Below are 20,564 nucleotides of genomic sequence, written 5' to 3'. Positions count from 1 at the left end.
ATGCCCCCATGTAAGGAACAGGCACCCCCATGATAGGACCTGTAGATGACTGGTTTTATAAACCACCTTGAGCCTGTTAGAGTTCAAGTCAACCTTCCCTAACCCACAGCATGACAAATGCCCGACAAAACAACTTTAAAATTAAAGGTTATATTAACAGAGCAGCAAACAAGGAAATAATGGAAAAAATGAGAAGAATGGGGGCGTGATAATCCTGGTGCCCAGAAGCCACCTGTGCCTAAACAACTGGATCTGGTGATTGGCACCCAGAACATTGAAGAGGGCAGGAAGCAGATACTTGGAGGCTATCCCCAATATTAATTCAAGACCTCCAGTCCCTCATTGGGAAGGATATGGATGGAGCAGCCAGATGCCAGTATGAGCCTGGTAACAAGCCAGGTTCATTACATCCTACCTGAATCTTGATTAAATGTGATGTTTGAATTCAGGCGTATTGCATTCCCTGAATATTTTTCACCTACCTGGTTGAGCAAATCTTCAACCCCCACATCAGTTATATTCAGAATGGTACTCAGGTCTTTGCCAATTTTGTCCAACTCATCAATAGCGTCTTGAACTTTCTGATAGTCTGCGTCTTCCTTAAAGCCTTTCCTTTCGACCTTAGTTATTAAATCAGACAAGTTTCCCAGTTTTTCCTGAAATTCTACAATTCTAAAATGGATTGTTGTAATCTAGAGAAAAGTAAGAAACATTTGCAGTTTTCACTCTTCACAGGATATGAAAAGTTTCTTTCATCAACCATCTTGTCAAAACCATGGGCTGAGATTAAGAACTAGGGTGGTATGTGCATAGAAGGTGGGGCTTGAATGTGCATAGAAGGTGGGGGTGAATTTGCAGGGCGGGTGTGGGTTCAAGTGACAGCTCAGCAGTTCAGCTCCTTGCTAGTTTTCTCTGTTTGGAAATCCTTTGGAGGGGAAGCATCCCATTACAGGCTGCATCCACACTGAGGGATTTATCTGGCTTGGCTTCCACTTTTTTGGCGGGGGGAACATCACACAATATAATTGTCCTGTTTTCAGGTTTTCCTCTGCTTTGCTCTGATCCTTTTGTAAAGAATGCAATTGAAGCTATGGTAGCTATGAATTTTACAATGAACTTGTTCAGCCGTCAAACAGTTACACCACATACTGATCGAAAGCAAACTCACAGCTTATCGGGGGACTAGTCGTAGCCTGATCCACCACAACCCCCTTAGAAAAATAGCTACACAGTGAAGATGGTGAAGATGGAAATCAGGAGAGGAGAAATTGTTTTTCCCCCTCCTCCAGCCCCTCTTAGTATTCTAGGACTGGAAAGACCTCAGAGTGGAAAGATGGTCCCTGCAACCACATAAACTGCTCTGGGCATTCCAGTCCTAAAGCAGTTTTAACCTTTTTCCAGGGGCTGTCATTCTAGTCTGAGTCCTGTCATTCCAGTCCCAGTGCACTGATTCTATTCTTAGGGGCTGTCATTCCATTCTGGGGCCTGTAATTCAAGTTGCAGAACACTTCTGCTACTCCCAGGTACTGTCATTCCACTCTGGAGGTTGTCCTTCCAGACCCAGAACACTGATTCCAGTCTCAGGGGCCATCACTCCACACTGGGGGCTGACATTCCAGTCCCAGAGCCCTTATGCTACTCCCAGGGGCTGTCATTCTAGTCCCAGATCAGTCTACCTGGGCCTAGATACCCTCACTGCAAATCCATTCTGCATTTTCATTGCAACCTTTAGGTGCTGTAATGATTTCAATGGAGCCTATGCAAGTCAGTTGGCATTTCTGGCTCCCATTATATCCAGTGGGCATTCCAGCATCTCCCTTTTTTTCAATGGGCAATCCTGGCATTCATTTTAGTACATCCCTCCTTGTTTAATCAGTTTGGCTTGGATTCTCTGACATATGAAGTGTTAGGCTTGCCACATAGCCCCATGACTCTGTTGGGATCCCTGGTTCTGTATTGGTTCTGTGGGGTTTTTTTGGTTCTGTTTGTATTCTGAGGTTTCTTTCCAGTGGTTGGTTCACTTGTACTTGTGTTTTTGGCTATTCATTGCCCTGGAGAGAAACATGGAACCCCTCCCTTCCCCAACAAGAAACAATGGAAGATGGCTGGGCACCTTATTCAGGGGCCCATAGAAAAAACGAGCTTCCCCCCAGCATTGAACCCAGGGCAGATAATCTGTACAGAAATGGCCTTTGCTCTGCTTTTAGTTGTAGGCAAAGCAGATCTCATAAAAATATTGAGTCCCCCTTGCTTTCCCTTCCAAAGGGAACCAGGCCCAAGTAAGTACTGACCCTAGAATTTCTTACCACTCAGACAAGGAGACAGAGCATGTCACAATATTGCAAACTTATCTAATACACTCACAGGGATTTAATTCATAAGTGATTTTGTAATATAAAGTCACATGGCAAAATTTTAATAGTTAACTTAAGTCTTGTAACCCCTGCCTTCTTAAACTATTTCCCCTGGAATGCAAGACATTATAGCATACCCGACATCGCTAGCATAAAACAGCTACAGGACGACCTCTTACCTTTTCTTCCTCATTCTCAATATCAAAGGTTAAATTTCCATAGGCATCTTGCAGGAAAACAACCATATGTGCAGGAAAGGCAGTGTCAGGGAGCTCCACACTGCAGAGACATTCATCATTCACATCATTTGATGTTGCTGCATCATGGAAGATGATGTGATCTGCAGTAACCTGGAATTCAGAAATGCAAATGGGCAGTTTAGGCCTCTTTTGTGAATTCATCAGCAACCTTTAAACTTTAAAGTCAGAATGGTTTGCCAAGAACTATGACCACCTTCTTAAACCAGCAATTTCCCTCTATTACTAGACTGAGCCATGTTATATGTGTCATCAAAGTCTCTTTTGATAAGGTTTCTTGGTTTAGATTTGGAAACTCTAGATTATGAGAACTCAGAGGTCTAACGTACCAACAATTTATAGCATTGTGCTCGGTGTGTGTGTTTCGGATGCATATTCTTCATTCCATATCGCACCGTGCCTGTTAAGACTGCTCCCAAGACAGATCGCACCTCCAAAGTAATAGTCCAAAAAGTTTAGAGGAGGAGCATGGGGGAGCACTGCGTCATTTGATGTTGCTGATATTCCCCCCCTTTCTTTGTTTCACGCACGTGCAATATCATTGATCCGAAGGAGCACTGTATGCTATTAAAAATTGCTTCATTTGCACAGCAGGGAAACCCTAATCACATCCTATGCAGGCACTCTTCCAACCCCCCCCCAAATGAATCATTCCTTGCACAGTGATAATTACAGAGCTGCCATCCCTTCGTATGTTGGTCCAACCATCTTGCATTCTTTCACTGGGACAAGCACATAAAAAAAAAAATTAAGAGCAGGGAGCCATGTTTAACCCCGGCAGCGGGAGAAAGAGAGGAACAGGCGGGGAAGAGCTTTGTGCCAGCAGGAGAACCCTGACTTGTGTGTGCACACAGGTGCTCTCTCTATCTCTCAGTCTCTCTCCCTCTTTCCTCCTGCTGCTTCCCCCTCCCCCATCTGCCGCTCGCAGCAATTTCACTGCTCTTTCAGCCCTTGCCTTCCTTCATTCCTTCCCCCTCATTGATTGGTGGATGCAAACAGGAGGGGAGGGGGAAGGTGGGATGGGAGGAGAAAGGCTTTTCATTGGGTATTGCAAGAGGGGAGGAGAACTGAATAGCGTATGTAACTGAACACACCCCTTGGATTGCCATTTTTGAAATGACATAAAAAAAAACATCGTGGTATAGGTGTTTTGGGAAAACACGGATATTTGGCACTTCCAAAACATTTCCAAGTCAAAATGGGAGGTCTGAGGTGCGATCTAACATGGATAACAAGTTTTTATAAACGTAGTATATACTGTGTGCATTAGCCCTCTCACATGGCCCCTAAAGAAGTCTTCCTAATGGTGAATCCTTTTGAAGTAGAGGTCATGTAACTGGAGCCAACTTGGTCTGACCAATCATCAACTTTCAGTAGATTAATCTGGATCAAGCATAAAGGTTTTTTTAAAAAAAAGACGGGGCTCATTAAGTCCCATACGGAGGGACAGTGAGGGGAAAAAGTATTTGATCCCCTGCTAAATTTGCCCATTTGCCCTCTGATGAAGAAATGACCTAATGGTAAGTTTGTTGTAGCTGTGAGAGACAGAATAACAGAATAACAACAGGAAACCCCCCAGAAACCCAGGAGACAAAACTCAGAGATTGATGTGCATTATAATGAGGGAAATAAGTATTTGATCCCCTATCAACCAGCCTATCAACCCCTATCTTGCCTGCAACTCCTTTATCTTGTTCTTCATCCAAATTGGGTCTTTCTGCCAATTTTGGACTCCTCCAGGATTACTTCTACTTTCTAAGTGATCCTTCCCTCCGCAGGGCCTTTATGCTAGCTAGACTAAACGCCTTTCCATCGGCAGTTCTATTCGGGAGATTTAATGGTACCCCTTTGGAAAAGAGAATTTGTAGCTGTGGCTTAAACCAGATAGACTCCATTTATCATATTTTATTGGAATGTGAAATGCTAGCGGACCTACGTACTAAATTTTTAATGCCATCAATTTTGGATAGGAACTCTCCCCCCCACTCTCTGATCAGACTTTTACTGAACGGGTATGATCCAGAAACTACAGAAATAGTAGCCATGTTTTTGAAGCAAGCTCTAATGATAAAAATCAAACAAAAAATATAATAGCTGCTATTCCGGTTACTTGTAGAAACTAGTTTTCTATATATACCTTATATCCACTGTACTCCGGCATACCTCATTTTATTCATATCTATTGCTGCAGATTGCAATATTGATGTTTTATCATTTGCCAAATTCTGGAATACCTTGTACAATTTGTTATGCCAATAAAGGTTTTTGAATTTGAATTTGAGTGGGGGCTTCAGTTGTGTATCCTCAGGTTTTCCCTCATTCATAAGATTTGTTAGGTCTATTTTGATCCTTGCTCAAAACTGATTTTCAAATGGTGACTTAAAGAATGCATTTGCCTGGTCCCGAGTCCGATGCAAAAGGGGAAATTCCACCCCCTCCTGCTCCTTATGCATAGCTAGCTGCCTCTGTCCCTTTCCATGCTTTGCACAGTTGCAAAGGTGTTGCTTTACTTGTTTGTGTTGCTTTGCAGCTGGGTTGCTTTGCAAACTTCTCAGCTGTTTGTCGGGGCTGGGAGCTTTGTGCGTGGGCGGCAAGCTCTGCTCAGAGATGCACATTAAGGGAGGGGGGACCCCTTTTGGGGCCCATATCTCAGCCCCCCCGACCCAATCTTTACAAAACTTGGGGGGGTCTGGCAAGAAGGGTCCTTTGAAGCTCCGCTGGAAATTTGGGACCTCTAACCCCAAAAATGCCCCCCCCAGAGCCGCGGAAAGGCACGGTTGTGTTTTTAATGGCTTTATTCGGCCAAATTTTTTTCCCGAACTTTGAATTCCCACCGAATTGCACGGACCCGAAGTGGGGGAGTTCGGACTTCGGCATATGCCGAATCTAAACAGGCCGAATTCATCCGAATCTGAACTATACCGAATTTTTTTTAATTCAACAGCCCTACTTCTGGACATCTAGCTTTCACACAACCAATAACTTGGACAACCAGAGCACATTAAATGAACTACTTGACCACTTAATATGGCCTCCAGTAATGGCATATCCAAATATGTCATTATTGTGTATTTGACGTGTGGATGCTTCCAATGAAGAACTTGGTGCAGTTCTCTTATCAACAGCAGGAAGGGCAACTTCAAGTTACTGGATATAGTTCAACACTCACAGCAGCAGAGAAAAATTATCACCTGCATGCAGGGAACCTGGAATTTGTGGCCTTAAAGTGGGCATATCCACTCATATTATTCCATTTTCATTTCCCTATTTTAACATTCTGCATGTCAGAAACAGCTTCCCCTGTCATGGCCTCTCTATTTGCTGTGCTTTTCTGGGTTCTCTGATCATAGCTTACCCTTCTGTTCATTATATCACTGCAGGCGTAGGTGCTTCCATCAGCAGTAGAGGCATCATCTATTATGATGATGCCTAAAATCCCTGTTTGCTGTACCAAAGCCCAGGGAGAGTCATTCATCTTTTCATGCATTTGGCTTCCAGTCAGAGCTTATCTCACCTTGACCATCACAACAGCATCTCTTCTCTGAGCAATATACTCACCAAGGAAGTTACAATGAAGCATAGTAGGAGCAAAGGCATAGTCATTGTTTCTGGAGCTTGCTACGTCTATGTGGGGGGCTTTTTTGAACCCACTTTATAACTGGGAAGGCTCCGGGGGAAGGAACATAACGATCCAGAGTGGAATTTCCATAAAGATGGGATTGGACTAGATGTTATGAACTTTCCAAAATTGGTTTCATTTGTACATGTAAGTTCCTCTTAGAGGAGGTGTTCATATCTAATCAGATAAAAGTAAACCATGTACATGTAGGCTACAAGTACTCATCTTGTGCTTTCTGCCTCCTCTGCTTCCCTTCAGACCACAATGAAAGAAAAGAATGCACAGAATGATTTTGAATGTCATAGTCTACCATGATCCTGACCTCCTTGCCAGGCTTTGGGGCACAAAACATGAGCCTGAAAATAAAAGTGTATTAATCACTGCCAGCTCTGTGCACCATATTTTTGGGCAATTATACACAATCCACAAACATTACATTATTGGTGAAATCTAGGCAAATTTGTCCCACTGGTTTAATCTACCAGTTTATTTCTTTGTAGGGAATATATTACTGGGTAAGTGTGCTTTATAATTTTGAATCCTGCATAAGACTTATTGTGACCAAGCCCAAGAGCAACTTATTCCTCCAGTCTCTAGGAGAAACTGGACTGTTTGGAATGACTAGCCCCTCTGCCAAACACAAAGGCACTTTGCCATACCCCCCCAACCCCACCCATTTGTCCAGAGCAGTTTAAGGTGAAAAAGTATCAAATGGATAAATATGCCAGTTTTTAAAAGCCTGACTGAAATACTGGTAATGGAGTGGTGGACAGGAATACAAAACTCCACACTGAGCAGTCAGAACTAAATAATTGCATTGATAGAGTAAGGTGGGGGAGAGGAGAGAACCAGAGTTCTCCCCAAAGCAGAACAACCAGCACCCCAATGGAGAAGATCTTGGGGGAAAATAAATTTTGGCAGATCTTTAAGAAGAGAATGGTAGGTAGGAGCTATTCTGATTCAATTACCAAGACAGGCCATATAACTTTTTAAATATGCCACCACTGCAGCAAGAATTTGCCTGGCATCGAGATGGAAACAACAAGAGATCCCAACAGCAGAAGACTGGAAAGACAAGTTAGTGGAATATGCGTTGATGGCCAAACTGACAAATTTAATAAATAAATAAATTTAATAAATCAGAAGAATTTCAAGAGAGATGGAGTTATTATTATACTTATATCAACCAATAGAATTTTATACAATTATTTAGATTCAGAGTAATGTGTTTAGTGATCTATTAGATAAGAAGATTAGAGTCAGGAGTCTTTTGTCCTATATTTATAGTTAAATGATTGCATAGACTGATAACTTGTTTAAGAGAATCAATATGAGAATACTAATAGTGAGAATTATGATGTTAGTAATATATAGAGGTGAAACAAGGAAATATAACATTGTAACATTAATACTACAACATAAAAATGAGAATTTACTAAGAAATAAAGAAAATAAATGAATTATGGAAAGATATGTAACAGAAACTGAAATGAGAGATACAGTATGTACAGCAGAAGGTTTTTGTTATGTGTGTGTTAAGTGCCATGAAGTCATTTCCGACTCATGGTGACCCTGTGAATCAATGTCCTCCAAAGTGTCCTATCCTTAACAGCCTTGCTCAGATCTTGCAAACTGAGGGCAGTGGCTACCTTTATAGAATCAATCCACCTCTTGTTAGGTCTTCCCTCTTTTCCTGCTGCCTTCAACTTTTCCTAGCATGATTGTCTTTTCCAGTGACTCTTCTCTTCTCATAATATGTCCAAAGTACAACAGCCTCAGTTAGTCATTTTAGCTTCTAGGGTCAGTTTGGGCTTGATTTGAGCTAAAACCCACTGATTTGTTTTTTGGGCTGTCCAGGGTATCTGTAACACTCTCCTCCAACACTACATTTCAGAGGAATCTATTTTCTTCCTATCAGCTTTCTTCATTTTTGTTATACTTAGGTACAAATATAGATGCAGAAAGGCAGAACTTTTTAAAATTCAAATAATATGATATTTGGTTCTTGTAGGTTATCCGGGCTGTGTAACCGTGGTCTTGGAATTTTATTTCCTGACGTTTCGCCAGCAACTGTGGCAGGCATCTTCAGAGTAGTAACACTGAAGGACAGTGTCTTTCAGTGTCAAGGGTGTAGGAAGAGTAATATATAGTCAGAAAGAGGTTGGGTTTGAGCTGAGTATTGTCCTGCAAAAGTATTGTCCTGTAAGTATCAAGATAATGTGCTAATGAGGGTATGGTATGTTAATATGGAACCATTGTATCCTGAAGTGATCTGTTAATGTGTGTAATCCAAAGCTAATCTGTATGGCTATTGTTGAATGTTGTCTTTGTCTGGAGGTTTTTCAGGGCAGGAAGCCAAGCCTTATTCATTCTTAAACTCTCCTCTTTTCTGTTAAAGTTGTGCTGATGTTTATGAATTTCAATGGCTTCTCTGTGCAATCTGACAAAATAGTTGGTAGAATTGTCCAGTCTTTCAGTGTCTTGGAATAAGACCCTGTGTCCTGTTTGTGTCAGTCCATGTTCAGCCACTGCTGATTTCTCAGGTTGGCCAAGTCTGCAGTATCTTTCATGTTCTTTTATCCTTGTTTGTATGCTGCGTTTTGTGGTCCCGATGTAAACTTCTCCACAGCTGCAAGGTATACGATATACTCCTGCAGAGGTGAGGGGGTCTCTTTTGTCTTTTGCTGATCGTAGCATTTGTTGTATTTTCTTGGTGGGTTTAAACACTGTTTGTAGGTTATGTTTTTTCAAAAGTTTCTCCATCCTATCAGTGACTCCTTTAATAAATGGCAAGAATACCTTTCCTATGGGAGACTGTTTTTCTTGAGTTTTCTGATTTTTGTTTGGTTTAATGGCCCTTCTGATTTCATTCTTGGAGTAGCCGTTTGCTAGCAGTGCATGATTTAGATGATTAGTTTCTTCCTTGAGAAACTGTGGTTCACAGATCCGTCTTGCACGGTCCATTAATGTTTTGATTATTCCTCTTTTCTGTCGGGGGTGGTGGTTGGAGTTTTTGTGTAAGTAGCGATCTGTGTGAGTTGGTTTCCGGTAGACCTTGTGACCTAACTGAAGGTTTGATTTACGGATGACAAGGGTATCAAGAAATGGGAGTTTACCCTCAATTTCCTTTTCCATGGTAAACTGAATGTTTGGATGGATATTATTAAGATGGTTTAGAAAGTCCATTAATTTTTCTTCACCATGGCTCCAAATGGTAAATGTATCATCTACGAACCTGAACCAGACTGTAGGTTTGTAAGGTGCTGATTCTAATGCTGTCTTTTCAAAATATTCCATGTAAAAGTTTGCTATTACTGGACTGAGTGGACTTCCCATAGCTACTCCATCAATCTGTTCATAAAATTCTTGATCCCATAGGAAATAACTTGTTGTCAAACAATGGTGAAATAAGGCTGTTATATCTTCTTTCCAGAAGATATAACAGCCTTATTTCACCATTGTTTGACAACAAGTTATTTCCTATGGGATCAAGAATTTTATGAACAGATTGATGGAGTAGCTATGGGAAGTCCACTCAGTCCAGTAATAGCAAACTTTTACATGGAATATTTTGAAAAGACAGCATTAGAATCAGCACCTTACAAACCTACAGTCTGGTTCAGGTTCGTAGATGATACATTTACCATTTGGAGCCATGGTGAAGAAAAATTAATGGACTTTCTAAACCATCTTAATAATATCCATCCAAACATTCAGTTTACCATGGAAAAGGAAATTGAGGGTAAACTCCCATTTCTTGATACCCTTGTCATCCGTAAATCAAACCTTCAGTTAGGTCACAAGGTCTACCGGAAACCAACTCACACAGATCGCTACTTACACAAAAACTCCAACCACCACCCCCGACAGAAAAGAGGAATAATCAAAACATTAATGGACCGTGCAAGACGGATCTGTGAACCACAGTTTCTCAAGGAAGAAACTAATCATCTAAATCATGCACTGCTAGCTGTGAGGGTCTCTGTCTATGTGTCTCTGCTTCCCATCACCTGCTTTGTTATCAGTGAACTCGTAAAAGCAGTTCACACCTTCTGGTCTCAGGCGCCAGGCCTGATTGCCCCATGTATCTTCCCCCCCGCTGTTCTTCCTGTCAGTACTCCCTCAGGCCGATGCGGCCTTGGAAGTGTGATAGCTTCACCAGACTTCCTGGGACTCGTCTGATGTTTTGTATTATGCCAAGCTTGTAACTTCCCATAACAATAAGTGTGAACCCCAGTGCCCCAGTGCCCTGGAGTCAATATATTCTGTAAACCCGAATAGCCCCTCACTTGCAACTTTCTACCTGTGCCTGTCTCATCTCCTGATGTCTTCAATAAATCCTTTGTTTCTTTACCACCGTCTGAACATTTGATTTGGAGAAGCAAACTCAGAGAGAGGGGATCTCTCACATTAAGTTGCAAGTCCTTGCCTCTCGGACTGCTGCTGTACCTTTTGGGACAGAATGCAAGGCGACGAGGAAAATACCCCTACTACCCCTGTGGCACCGAAGGAACCGGTGGTGCCGGAGAAACCGGACCCCAAGGAGGAGGGTGCCAAGCCAAAGAAACCTAGGGATCCCATCCCCGACCAAGGCCGGGACGGACGTCCCCGAGGACTTTTCAACAATTGGCTGGACTCCCCCAAGGGTTGGTCTCTCTCCCGAACCGCGGCGAAGGATCGCCGATTAGCCTTCCCCAGCACGGGACTCGAAGGGGACCCGGCACGCAAGGAGGCCCTGATGGAGGAAGAACGCAAGCAGTGGCAGGAGGATCGCCAAGCTATGCAGGAGCAGATGGAGACCATGCAGCGTGTGATGGGTGAGATGGCAGCGGCCCTTGACGCACTGAAAGTGCAACCGCCCGCCGGCAATCTCCCGGACGGGGCACCGGCAGCCCCTCCCGCACCTCCTAGCCTCCCGTCCCGTCGGGACCTGAAAGTCACGTATGACGGTTCCGGGGACCAGTTGACCTTTTTCATGGTCCAAGTGGACATTTTTATGCGAGAACAAGGCCGAACCTTCACTTCCGAGGAGTCCCGGGTGCAGTACGTGGCCTCCTTACTGCAAGGAGAGGCGGCCGCCTGGATGGTGTTGCAGTATGAACTCCGCTCGCCGGTGCTGCGAACCCTGGACGAGTTTATGGTAGCACTCCGAAACCGCTTTGAGGACCCGACTCTGGGTGAGCGGGCTAAAGCCTCCCTGATGCAACTGCGCCAAGGGACCAAATCGGTGGCGCAGTATGCAAGTGAGTTCCAGTCACTGGCCAGCCGAATCCTGGACTGGAGTGAGGCCACTTTGGTACAGTGTTTCAGGGAGGGCCTCAACCCGGACCTCCAACATTGGGCTTTTATGCAAGGGAACCCCCCGGATGTGGAAGGTTGGGTTCACCACGCTGCCGACATCGAGAATCGCAAACAACTCCTGACCTTGTCCAAACAACGTGTTGGACGAGACCCGAGACCCCGGAGTGACCGGGGCCGAGACTTCCGACCGGGAGGGAGCGGGGGTCCCTCGGCCGCTGAACGCCGCAAGCGTTTTGAGACCGGTGTCTGCTTGACCTGCGGGGGAAAGGGACACTTTGCGTCGCAATGCCCCTCTCGTTCGGGTCGTCCCAACCTCCCTTGCCAGGCCCCGACCGAACCGCAGAAGGCGGCCGCTGAGGACCAGCCCCGCCGCAGGAGCGGACCAGCGGGCCGGCGTTCCGGCGCACCCTCCGCTCTCCATGCGCGCCCCCAGGATGTGATCTCCACCTCTACAGGCCCAACGGGGTCCCAGATTACAAATACTACTTTTGATTTGGACGGATCCCCGAACGCCACCACTCCGTCCCCCTCTTCCAGCGAGGAGGAAGAGTGGGAACAGCCGGCAAAAAACACCGTCGGTCTGCTGTAGAGGGGGCTCCGCAGCAGACCGTCCCTGTCGTTGTGCAAGGAGCTCCACCGATGGTAAGCGCCCAAGAGGACAATGTGTATGTGCGTGTTCACCTGTCCCTACCCAAAGGGGGTCCCAGTTTAGAATTCCCCGCTTTGGTTGACTCGGGGTGTGCCCGCACCATGATTAGTGAGGAAGCTGCCAAGAAACTGGGAGTCCGGCGCAAGCGGCTTCCGGGACCCCTCCGCTTTTCCCAAATGGACGGGAGCGATTTTAAACGGGGCCCAGTGACTCACAGAACTGCAGCCGTGATTATGTCTGTGGGAGAACATTGGGAACGCTTGTATTTTACCATCGCCCCTATTGTAACCCCAGTGGTGTTAGGGATGAACTGGCTACGGGGACACAACCCCTCCATCGACTGGGTTAAACGGGTGCTCTCGTTTCCCGAAAGCCCCTGTGGGTTGCATGACAAGGAACGGGTACTCAGGACTCCGGCCGCCGCATTGGTAGGGTCCCCCACCCCAACCTCCGTTCCTCCTCAACTGCCCACAGAATACTCGCAGTTTGCGGATGTCTTTGATGTTCGAGAATGTGACGAACTACCTCCCCACAGAGAGACGGACTGTGCCATCGAAATTGTGGGGGAAGGCAAGCTGTCTAAAGGGAAGGTCTATCCCATGAGCCCTAGTAAGAAGGCGGTGTTACGGGACTATCTGGATGCCAACTTGGCGAGGGGTTTCATACGCCCTTCCAAAGCTCCTTATTCGGCCCCAGCCTTCTTTGTGAAGAAAAAAACGGGAGATCTAAGACTGTGTATTGACTTTCGTAGGCTAAACGCGGTCACCCAGTCTAACGCTTACCCTCTCCCTCTTATTCCCGACCTTCTAGCACAATTAAAGGAGGGCCGAATCTTCACCAAACTGGACTTGGTGGAAGCATACCACCGCATTCGCATTAAAGAAGGAGACGAACCCAAAACGGCCTTTTCCAGCTGTTTTGGAATGTTTGAATACCTAGTCATGCCGTTCGGACTTTCGGGGGCTCCCAGTGTGTTTATGCAATTGATTAATGAGGTTTTACATGATTTGCTGTTCCGGGGGGTGGTGGTATTTCTCGATGACATCCTTATTTACTCTGAAACCATGGAAGAACATGTGCGCCTAGTGCGAGAAGTGCTCCAGCGGCTGCGGGAGCACAAACTGTATGCTAAGGTGTCCAAATGTGAGTTCCACCAACCTTCCATTACATTTCTTGGGTACGTGATTTCCCACCAAGGGTTAGAAATGGACCCCGCAAAGGTCCAGGCGGTGCGGGATTGGGAACCCCCCACTACCCGCCGCCAGCTTCAGCAGTTTTTGGGATTCGCTAACTTTTACCGAAACTTCATTCCCAACTTTGCCCAAGTTGCGCTTCCTCTCACTGCCCTGTTGCGTACCAAGGACAAGGGGGCTAGCGCCGCGCTTCCCTCAGCCCGTTTGCAATGGTCCCCCCAGTGCCAGCAAGCTTTTGAACGTTTAAAGCTGCTTTTTTCATCCGAACCCGTTTTGGCTCACCCGGATTGCACCAAGCCTTTTGTGGTGCAAGTGGACGCCTCGGATGTGGCCATGGGCGGGGCCCTATTGCAGAGGGATGAAGGGGGGCGGTTGAGGCCATGCGCCTACTTCTCCAAAAAGTTTTCCCAGTCCGAAATCAACTGGGCTATTTGGGAGAAGGAGGCGGCGGCGGTCAAACATGCCCTCACCATATGGAGGCACTTTTTAGAAGGTGCCGAACTGCCGTTTGAAGTGTGTACCGATCACAAGAATCTCGAGGCTCTCAAGGGAGCTAGAAAGCTCAACACCAAACAAATTCGGTGGGCCCAATTCTTCGCAAAATTCCGGTTCACCCTCAAGCATGTCCCTGGCAAAGAAAATGCCCTAGCCGACGCTTTGTCACGACTTCCCCAGTATCGCAACGATTTCGATCGCCCAGTCGACTCCCTGTTCACTCCCGAGCAGCGTGGGGAGGTTCCTAGCTTAGCCGTCACTACCCGGTCCCAAGCCCAACAACCAGAGACCCCCCCTACGCTCAAAGGTATCCCGGAAGCCTTCCAACAGCGGCTCCAGGACGCCTCCTTACAGGAGGAGGAGCACCATCTCCTCCCCACTGGCTTGGAACGAACCAACACCTGGTGGGTGCAAGGGGGAAAACTGTATGTCCCATCCTCCCTCCGTAAAGAGGTATTGGGACTTGTACATGGTGCCAGGTTGGCGGGTCATTTTGGTTTCATAAAAACTCTTCACCTGGTACGGAGGCAGTTCTGGTGGCCCGGTATGAGATCCGATGTAGAGCTGTATGTGCGCAGCTGCCCCACTTGCGCCACAGCTAAAAGACGGATGGGAAAACCCCCAGGGCTTCTCAGACCGCTTGAGAACCCCTCCCGTCCCTGGGAAGTCATCGCCATGGATTTCATCACCGACCTACCTCCAAGTCGGGGAAAGACGGTTCTCTGGGTAATCACGGACCTCTTTTCCAAACAGGTCCATTTCGTTCCATGTGCAGGTCTTCCTTCTGCCCAGGGCTTGGCTAAACTGTTCGTCACACACGTCCTCAGGCTACACTCGATCCCGAGGAAGGTCCTCTCCGACCGGGGGGTCCAGTTTGTTGCCAAATTTTGGCGAGCCTTCCTAAAGCTAATGGGGGTGGAGGAACAGGGTCTTTCTTCCGCCTATCACCCCCAGACGGATGGTCAAACTGAACGAGTAAACGCGGTGGTAGAATGTTATTTGCGTTGCTATGTAAATTTCCACCAGGACGACTGGGTCGACCTGCTGCCATTTGCCGAATATGCGTACAACAATGCGCCTCATTCCTCTACCGGCTTTAGTCCCTTCCAAGTAATATACGGGACGGAATTCGGTCCTTTCGGTTCCGCTCCCGTCACGCCAGATCTCCAGTCCACCCCTGATCTTCAGGAGTGGATTCAGGTAGTCAAATCTACCTGGCCATGGCTGCTCAAGAATCTTGAGAGGGCAAAAAGCAAGTACAAGGAACAGGCAGACAAACACCGGGCTCCGGGATGGGAACTTAAGGTGGGGGAGCAAGTTTATCTGTCCACAAAAAACCTCCGCTCTCTTCGTCCCTGCAAAAAACTGAGCGACCGTTATGTGGGACCTTTCCCCATTACCAGAGTAATCAACGAGGTTACCGTGGAACTGGAACTCCCAAAAACCCTCAAGGGGGTCCATCCAGTCTTTCATATAAGCCTCCTCAAACCTTATGTGCCAGCTCCCCAGTTCCACCCCCCTCCCGCACACGAGATTCCTACCGTGGTAGGGGGGGATACCCATTTGGAAATATCCAAGGTTTTAGATTCCAAATGGAAGAAAGGGAAACTGTTTTACTTTGTTCGTTGGAAAAACCTTGGGTCCGCTCACGACGAGTGGGTGGCCGCACCCCACATGGCGGCCCCTCGCTTGATCCGAGAATTCCACCTCGCTTATCCCGATAAGCCTCGCCCTCTCGAGGACCCTGGAGGGGGGCCTTAAGGGGGGCAGAATGTGAGGGTCTCTGTCTATGTGTCTCTGCTTCCCATCACCTGCTTTGTTATCAGTGAACTCGTAAAAGCAGTTCACACCTTCTGGTCTCAGGCGCCAGGCCTGATTGCCCCATGTATCTTCCCCCCCGCTGTTCTTCCTGTCAGTACTCCCTCAGGCCGATGCGGCCTTGGAAGTGTGATAGCTTCACCAGACTTCCTGGGACTCGTCTGATGTTTTGTATTATGCCAAGCTTGTAACTTCCCATAACAATAAGTGTGAACCCCAGTGCCCCAGTGCCCTGGAGTCAATATATTCTGTAAACCCGAATAGCCCCTCACTTGCAACTTTCTACCTGTGCCTGTCTCATCTCCTGATGTCTTCAATAAATCCTTTGTTTCTTTACCACCGTCTGAACATTTGATTTGGAGAAGCAAACTCAGAGAGAGGGGATCTCTCACACTAGCAAACGGCTACTCCAAGAATGAAATCAGAAGGGCCATTAAACCAAACAAAAATCAGAAAACTCAAGAAAAACAGTCTCCCATAGGAAAGGTATTCTTGCCATTTATTAAAGGAGTCACTGATAGGATGGAGAAACTTTTGAAAAAACATAACCTACAAACAGTGTTTAAACCCACCAAGAAAATACAACAAATGCTACGATCAGCAAAAGACAAAAGAGACCCCCTCACCTCTGCAGGAGTATATCGTATACCTTGCAGCTGTGGAGAAGTTTACATCGGGACCACAAAACGCAGCATACAAACAAGGATAAAAGAACATGAAAGATACTGCAGACTTGGCCAACCTGAGAAATCAGCAGTGGCTGAACATGGACTGACACAAACAGGACACAGGGTCTTATTCCAAGACACTGAAAGACTGGACAATTCTACCAACTATTTTGTCAGATTGCACAGAGAAGCCATTGAAATTCATAAACATCAGCACAACTTTAACAGAAAAGAGGAGAGTTTAAGAATGAATAAGGCTTGGCTTCCTGCCCTGAAAAACCTCCAGACAAAGACAACATTCAACAATAGCCATACAGATTAGCTTTGGATTACACACATTAACAGATCACTTCAGGATACAATGGTTCCATATTAACATACCATACCCTCATTAGCACATTATCTTGATACTTACAGGACAATACTTTTGCAGGACAATACTCAGCTCAAACCCAACCTCTTTCTGACTATATATTACTCTTCCTACACCCTTGACACTGAAAGACACTGTCCTTCAGTGTTACTACTCTGAAGATGCCTGCCACAGTTGCTGGCGAAACGTCAGGAAAGAAAATTCCAAGACCACGGTTACACAGCCCGGATAACCTACAAGAACCAATGAACTCTGACCGTGAAAGCCTTCGACAATAATATGATATTTGTCAGGCTCTCCAGCCAACCTGGGCAATTCCCAAAAAGCCACTCACTCAGACAGCCAAGTCAGAAACAGGTAAACTTTATTGTTACAGGGCCAGGTTACAGGATAATACTTAAGGCATGGTTACATGATTACATCACAGGTGTGCACACTTCAGGTTTGGGAAAGGGATAGATAACAGGAAAGGGACTGATAACAATGTCTGGTGGAAAGGAGAGCGAAGCAACCCAAAACAGACTGCAGCTTGTTAGCCGCTCAAGGCCAAGGTAGAGGGCGGGGGCTGGGGAAACCGGGAGTGAGAACAGCAGAGCAACAATGTAAACACCTCGCAGGGCCCTAACTCATGTTAAGAGCCAGCTCCACACGACTAGTATGGACAACACAGGCATCATGAAGAAGAAACCAAAGACCACCTCTGACATTCTGCCCCCCTTAAGGCCCCCCTCCCACATCAGTGGCCGGTCGAGGCTTGTGGGGGTAAGACCCATGAAACTTGCGAACCAAGCGGGGGGCCGTGACATGTGGGGCAGCCACCCACTCATCCTGGGCTGGTCCTAGGTGTTTCCATCGAACCAGATAAAACAACTTCCCCCTCTTCAGTTTGGAATCCAGTATCTTAGCGACTTCCAAATGCATTTCCCCCCCCACCACCACCACGGTAGGAACTTCAGGACCCGGCTCTGGATGGAAGTGGGGGGCCGCAGTGTGAGGCTTGAGGAGACTTACATGAAATACGGGATGCACCCCTTTAAGAGCTTTGGGGAGCGCCAGCTCGACCGCAACTTCATTGATCACTCTAGTGATCGGGTAACGACCCACATACAATTCTTGGATGTTTTTGCATAGTATTCTACATGATATTCTTTCCATTATATTCTCCCACAGTAAAGTGACATACATATAAAGAGACCTTGTGCTGTTGTTATCATTATAACTAAACTATTTCAGCATAGGTTTTTGCTCCTTATACTTGGCCTTGGCCCGCTCCAAGTTCTTTTGAAGCCAAGGCCAAGTGGTTTGTACTATATGCACCCAATCTTAGATTTCCATAGCTCCCTCCCCCTCCGGGGAAAAGGAAGCGTCCCCAAAAGGGCCGAACTCCAAAAGGGCCATACACTACCTGAAAGGGGCTGAATCCTGTGGACGAATGAGGAGCATTATTATAGGCATATTCAGCAAAAGGCAACAAATCAACCCAGTCATCCTGATGGTAATTCACATAACATTGTAAATAACGTTCGATCACAGCATTGACTCTTTCTGTCTGTCCATCTGTTTGAGGGTGGTAAGCCGAAGACAACCTCTGCTCTATCCCCATTAACTTTAAGAAGGCCCTCCAAAATTGCGCCACGAACTGGGGGCCCCTGTCGGAGACCACCTTACGTGGCCTCCCATGATATTTCATCACATGTGTAACGAACATGCGTGCCAACTTTTGGGCAGATGGTAAACCTGAACAGGGGACAAAATGTACTTCTTTGGAAAACAGGTCCGTCACCACCCACAACACAGTTTCCCCCCGACTGGGGGGAAGGTCAGTAATGAAGTCCATGGCTACAACCTCCCAGGTAACAGACAGAGTTTCCAAGGGTTTGAGAAGGCCTGGGGGCTTGCCCATAAGCTTTTTTGAAGTTGTGCAAATTGGACAACTGCACACAAATAGATCCACATCGGCCCTCATTCCCGGCCACCAGAACTGACGACGCAACAGATGTAAAGATTTGACAAACCCGAAATGTCCAGCCGTTTTTGCCCCATGAACCATTTCTAAAAGGTCCTTTCTGACAGTTACAGGCACATACATTTGATCTCCATGAAACCACAAGTCCCCCTGATGAGTAAGAGCTTGGGGGAGGGTCTGACTGCTTTCTTCTTGGCACAACGCTTTGCATAGTTTTACTCTGAAAACCTCGGGGAGCTTACTGGATGCGATGGAATCCTTTGCCCGGCTTTGAGCCCGGGTTGTCACGGCCAGCCCTGACACCTCCCCCCGCTGCTCCAGGGTGAAGAGGGAGTCCACGGGACAGTCGACTTGCCCACGGTATTGGGGCAGGCAAGACAAGGCATCTGCCAAGGAATTGTCTTTTCCTGCAACATGTTTTAACACAAACCGAAATTTAGCAAAGAATTGAGCCCAACGAACTTGTTTTGCTGACAATTTTCTTGCTCCCTTAAGGGCCTCTAGGATTTTGTGAGCGGTCCAGACCTCAAAGGGCACTTCAACCCCTTCCAAGAAATGTCTCCAAATTGTGAGGGCATGCTTCACAGTGGCCGCCTCCTTTTCCCAAATGACCCAGTTAAGCTCCGTTTGCGAAAACTTCTTTGAGAAATAGGTGCACAGCTTTAAATGCCCATTGCTGTCTCTTTGCATTAGCCCCCCCCCCCATTGCAACATCAGAAGTGTCTACCTGCACAACAAAAGGTTTTTCACAATCAGGATGTTGCAGTACCGGTTCAGATGTGAACAACTGCTTAAGAGTATCAAACGCCTGTTGACACTCAGGGCTTCGGGCCCTTTCCCTTTCATTTGTAGCAAAGAGGTGAGGGGTAAGGCAACTTGGGCAAAATGAGGAATCAAATTCCGATAGAAATTAGCAAACCCGAGGAACTGTTGTAACTGCTTGCTAGTAGTGGGAGCTTCCCACTCCACTACCGCTCAAACCTTTTCGGGATCCATCTCAAACCCATGATGTGACACAATGTAACCCAGGAAAGTTAGAGACGACTGATGAAAGTCACACTTGGATACTTTCGCATACAGTTTATGGGCGCGCAAACGTTTTAAAACTTCTTTGACCAGGGCCACATGTTCCTCTATGGTTTTCGTGTAAATAAGAATGTCATCTAAATAAACAATCACCCCTTTGAATAGCAAGTCGTGAGTACTTCGTTAATCATTTGCATGAACACACTAGGAGCCCCCGTCAATCCGAATGGCATGACTAAATATTCAAACATTCCAAAGCAGCAGGAAAAAGCAGTTTTACTTTCATCCCCTTCCCTAATCCTGATGCGGTGGTAAGTTTCTACCAAGTCCATTTTAGTGAAAATCCGGCCTTCCTTTAACTGAGCAAGCAGGTCTGGAATGAGAGGAAGGGGATAAGCATTAGACTGTGTGACCGCGTTCAACCTGCGGAAGTCTATACAAAGTCTTAAATCACCAGTCTTTTTTTTCACAAAGAATGCAAGTGCTGAGTAAGGCACTTTGGAAGGACGTATGAAACCTCTTGCCAAATTAGTCTCTTAAAACCGCCTTTTCATTAGGACTCATAGGGTAAATTTTTCCTTTCGAGAGTTTTCCATCCCCCACCACTTCAATAGCACAGTCAGTATCCTGGTGGGTGGGGTAACTCGTCACATTCGCGAAAGTCAAACACATCGGCAAACTGAGCATACTTTTTAGGAAGCAGGGATGGTTTCCCCAGCGGCTGCTCTACCACCGCAGCTGCTGACGCTCTGAGGACCCAGACCCGGTTATGCCTGTCACACTGAGCTTGCGAGAACATTAGAGTGCGTTCTTTCCAGTTTATAATGGGACTGTGACCAAGCAAC

At 46.5% G+C, this 20,564-nt stretch overlaps 1 protein-coding gene across 1 annotated transcript in view; it reads right to left on the bottom strand.

Annotated features, from left to right (window-relative positions):
- LOC130479663 (olfactomedin-like) overlaps positions 1-20,564 on the bottom strand; it is a 38,513-nt gene that overhangs the window by 17,087 nt on the left and 862 nt on the right. Inside the window, exons 3-5 of the mRNA XM_056852056.1 lie at positions 18,913-19,100; positions 2,534-2,704; positions 483-692 (exon numbers count right to left, since the gene is read on the bottom strand). Of these exons, the coding sequence (XP_056708034.1) occupies positions 483-692; positions 2,534-2,704; positions 18,913-19,100 (569 nt within the window). The remainder of the gene's footprint in view (positions 1-482; positions 693-2,533; positions 2,705-18,912; positions 19,101-20,564) is intronic.

Source organism: Euleptes europaea, chromosome 6 (assembly GCF_029931775.1).
Source record: "Euleptes europaea isolate rEulEur1 chromosome 6, rEulEur1.hap1, whole genome shotgun sequence".
Taxonomy (NCBI): Eukaryota; Metazoa; Chordata; class Lepidosauria; order Squamata; family Sphaerodactylidae; genus Euleptes; species Euleptes europaea.
The sequence above is the reverse complement of the archived record's forward strand: the minus strand, read 5'-3'. Positions and strand labels throughout refer to the sequence as shown.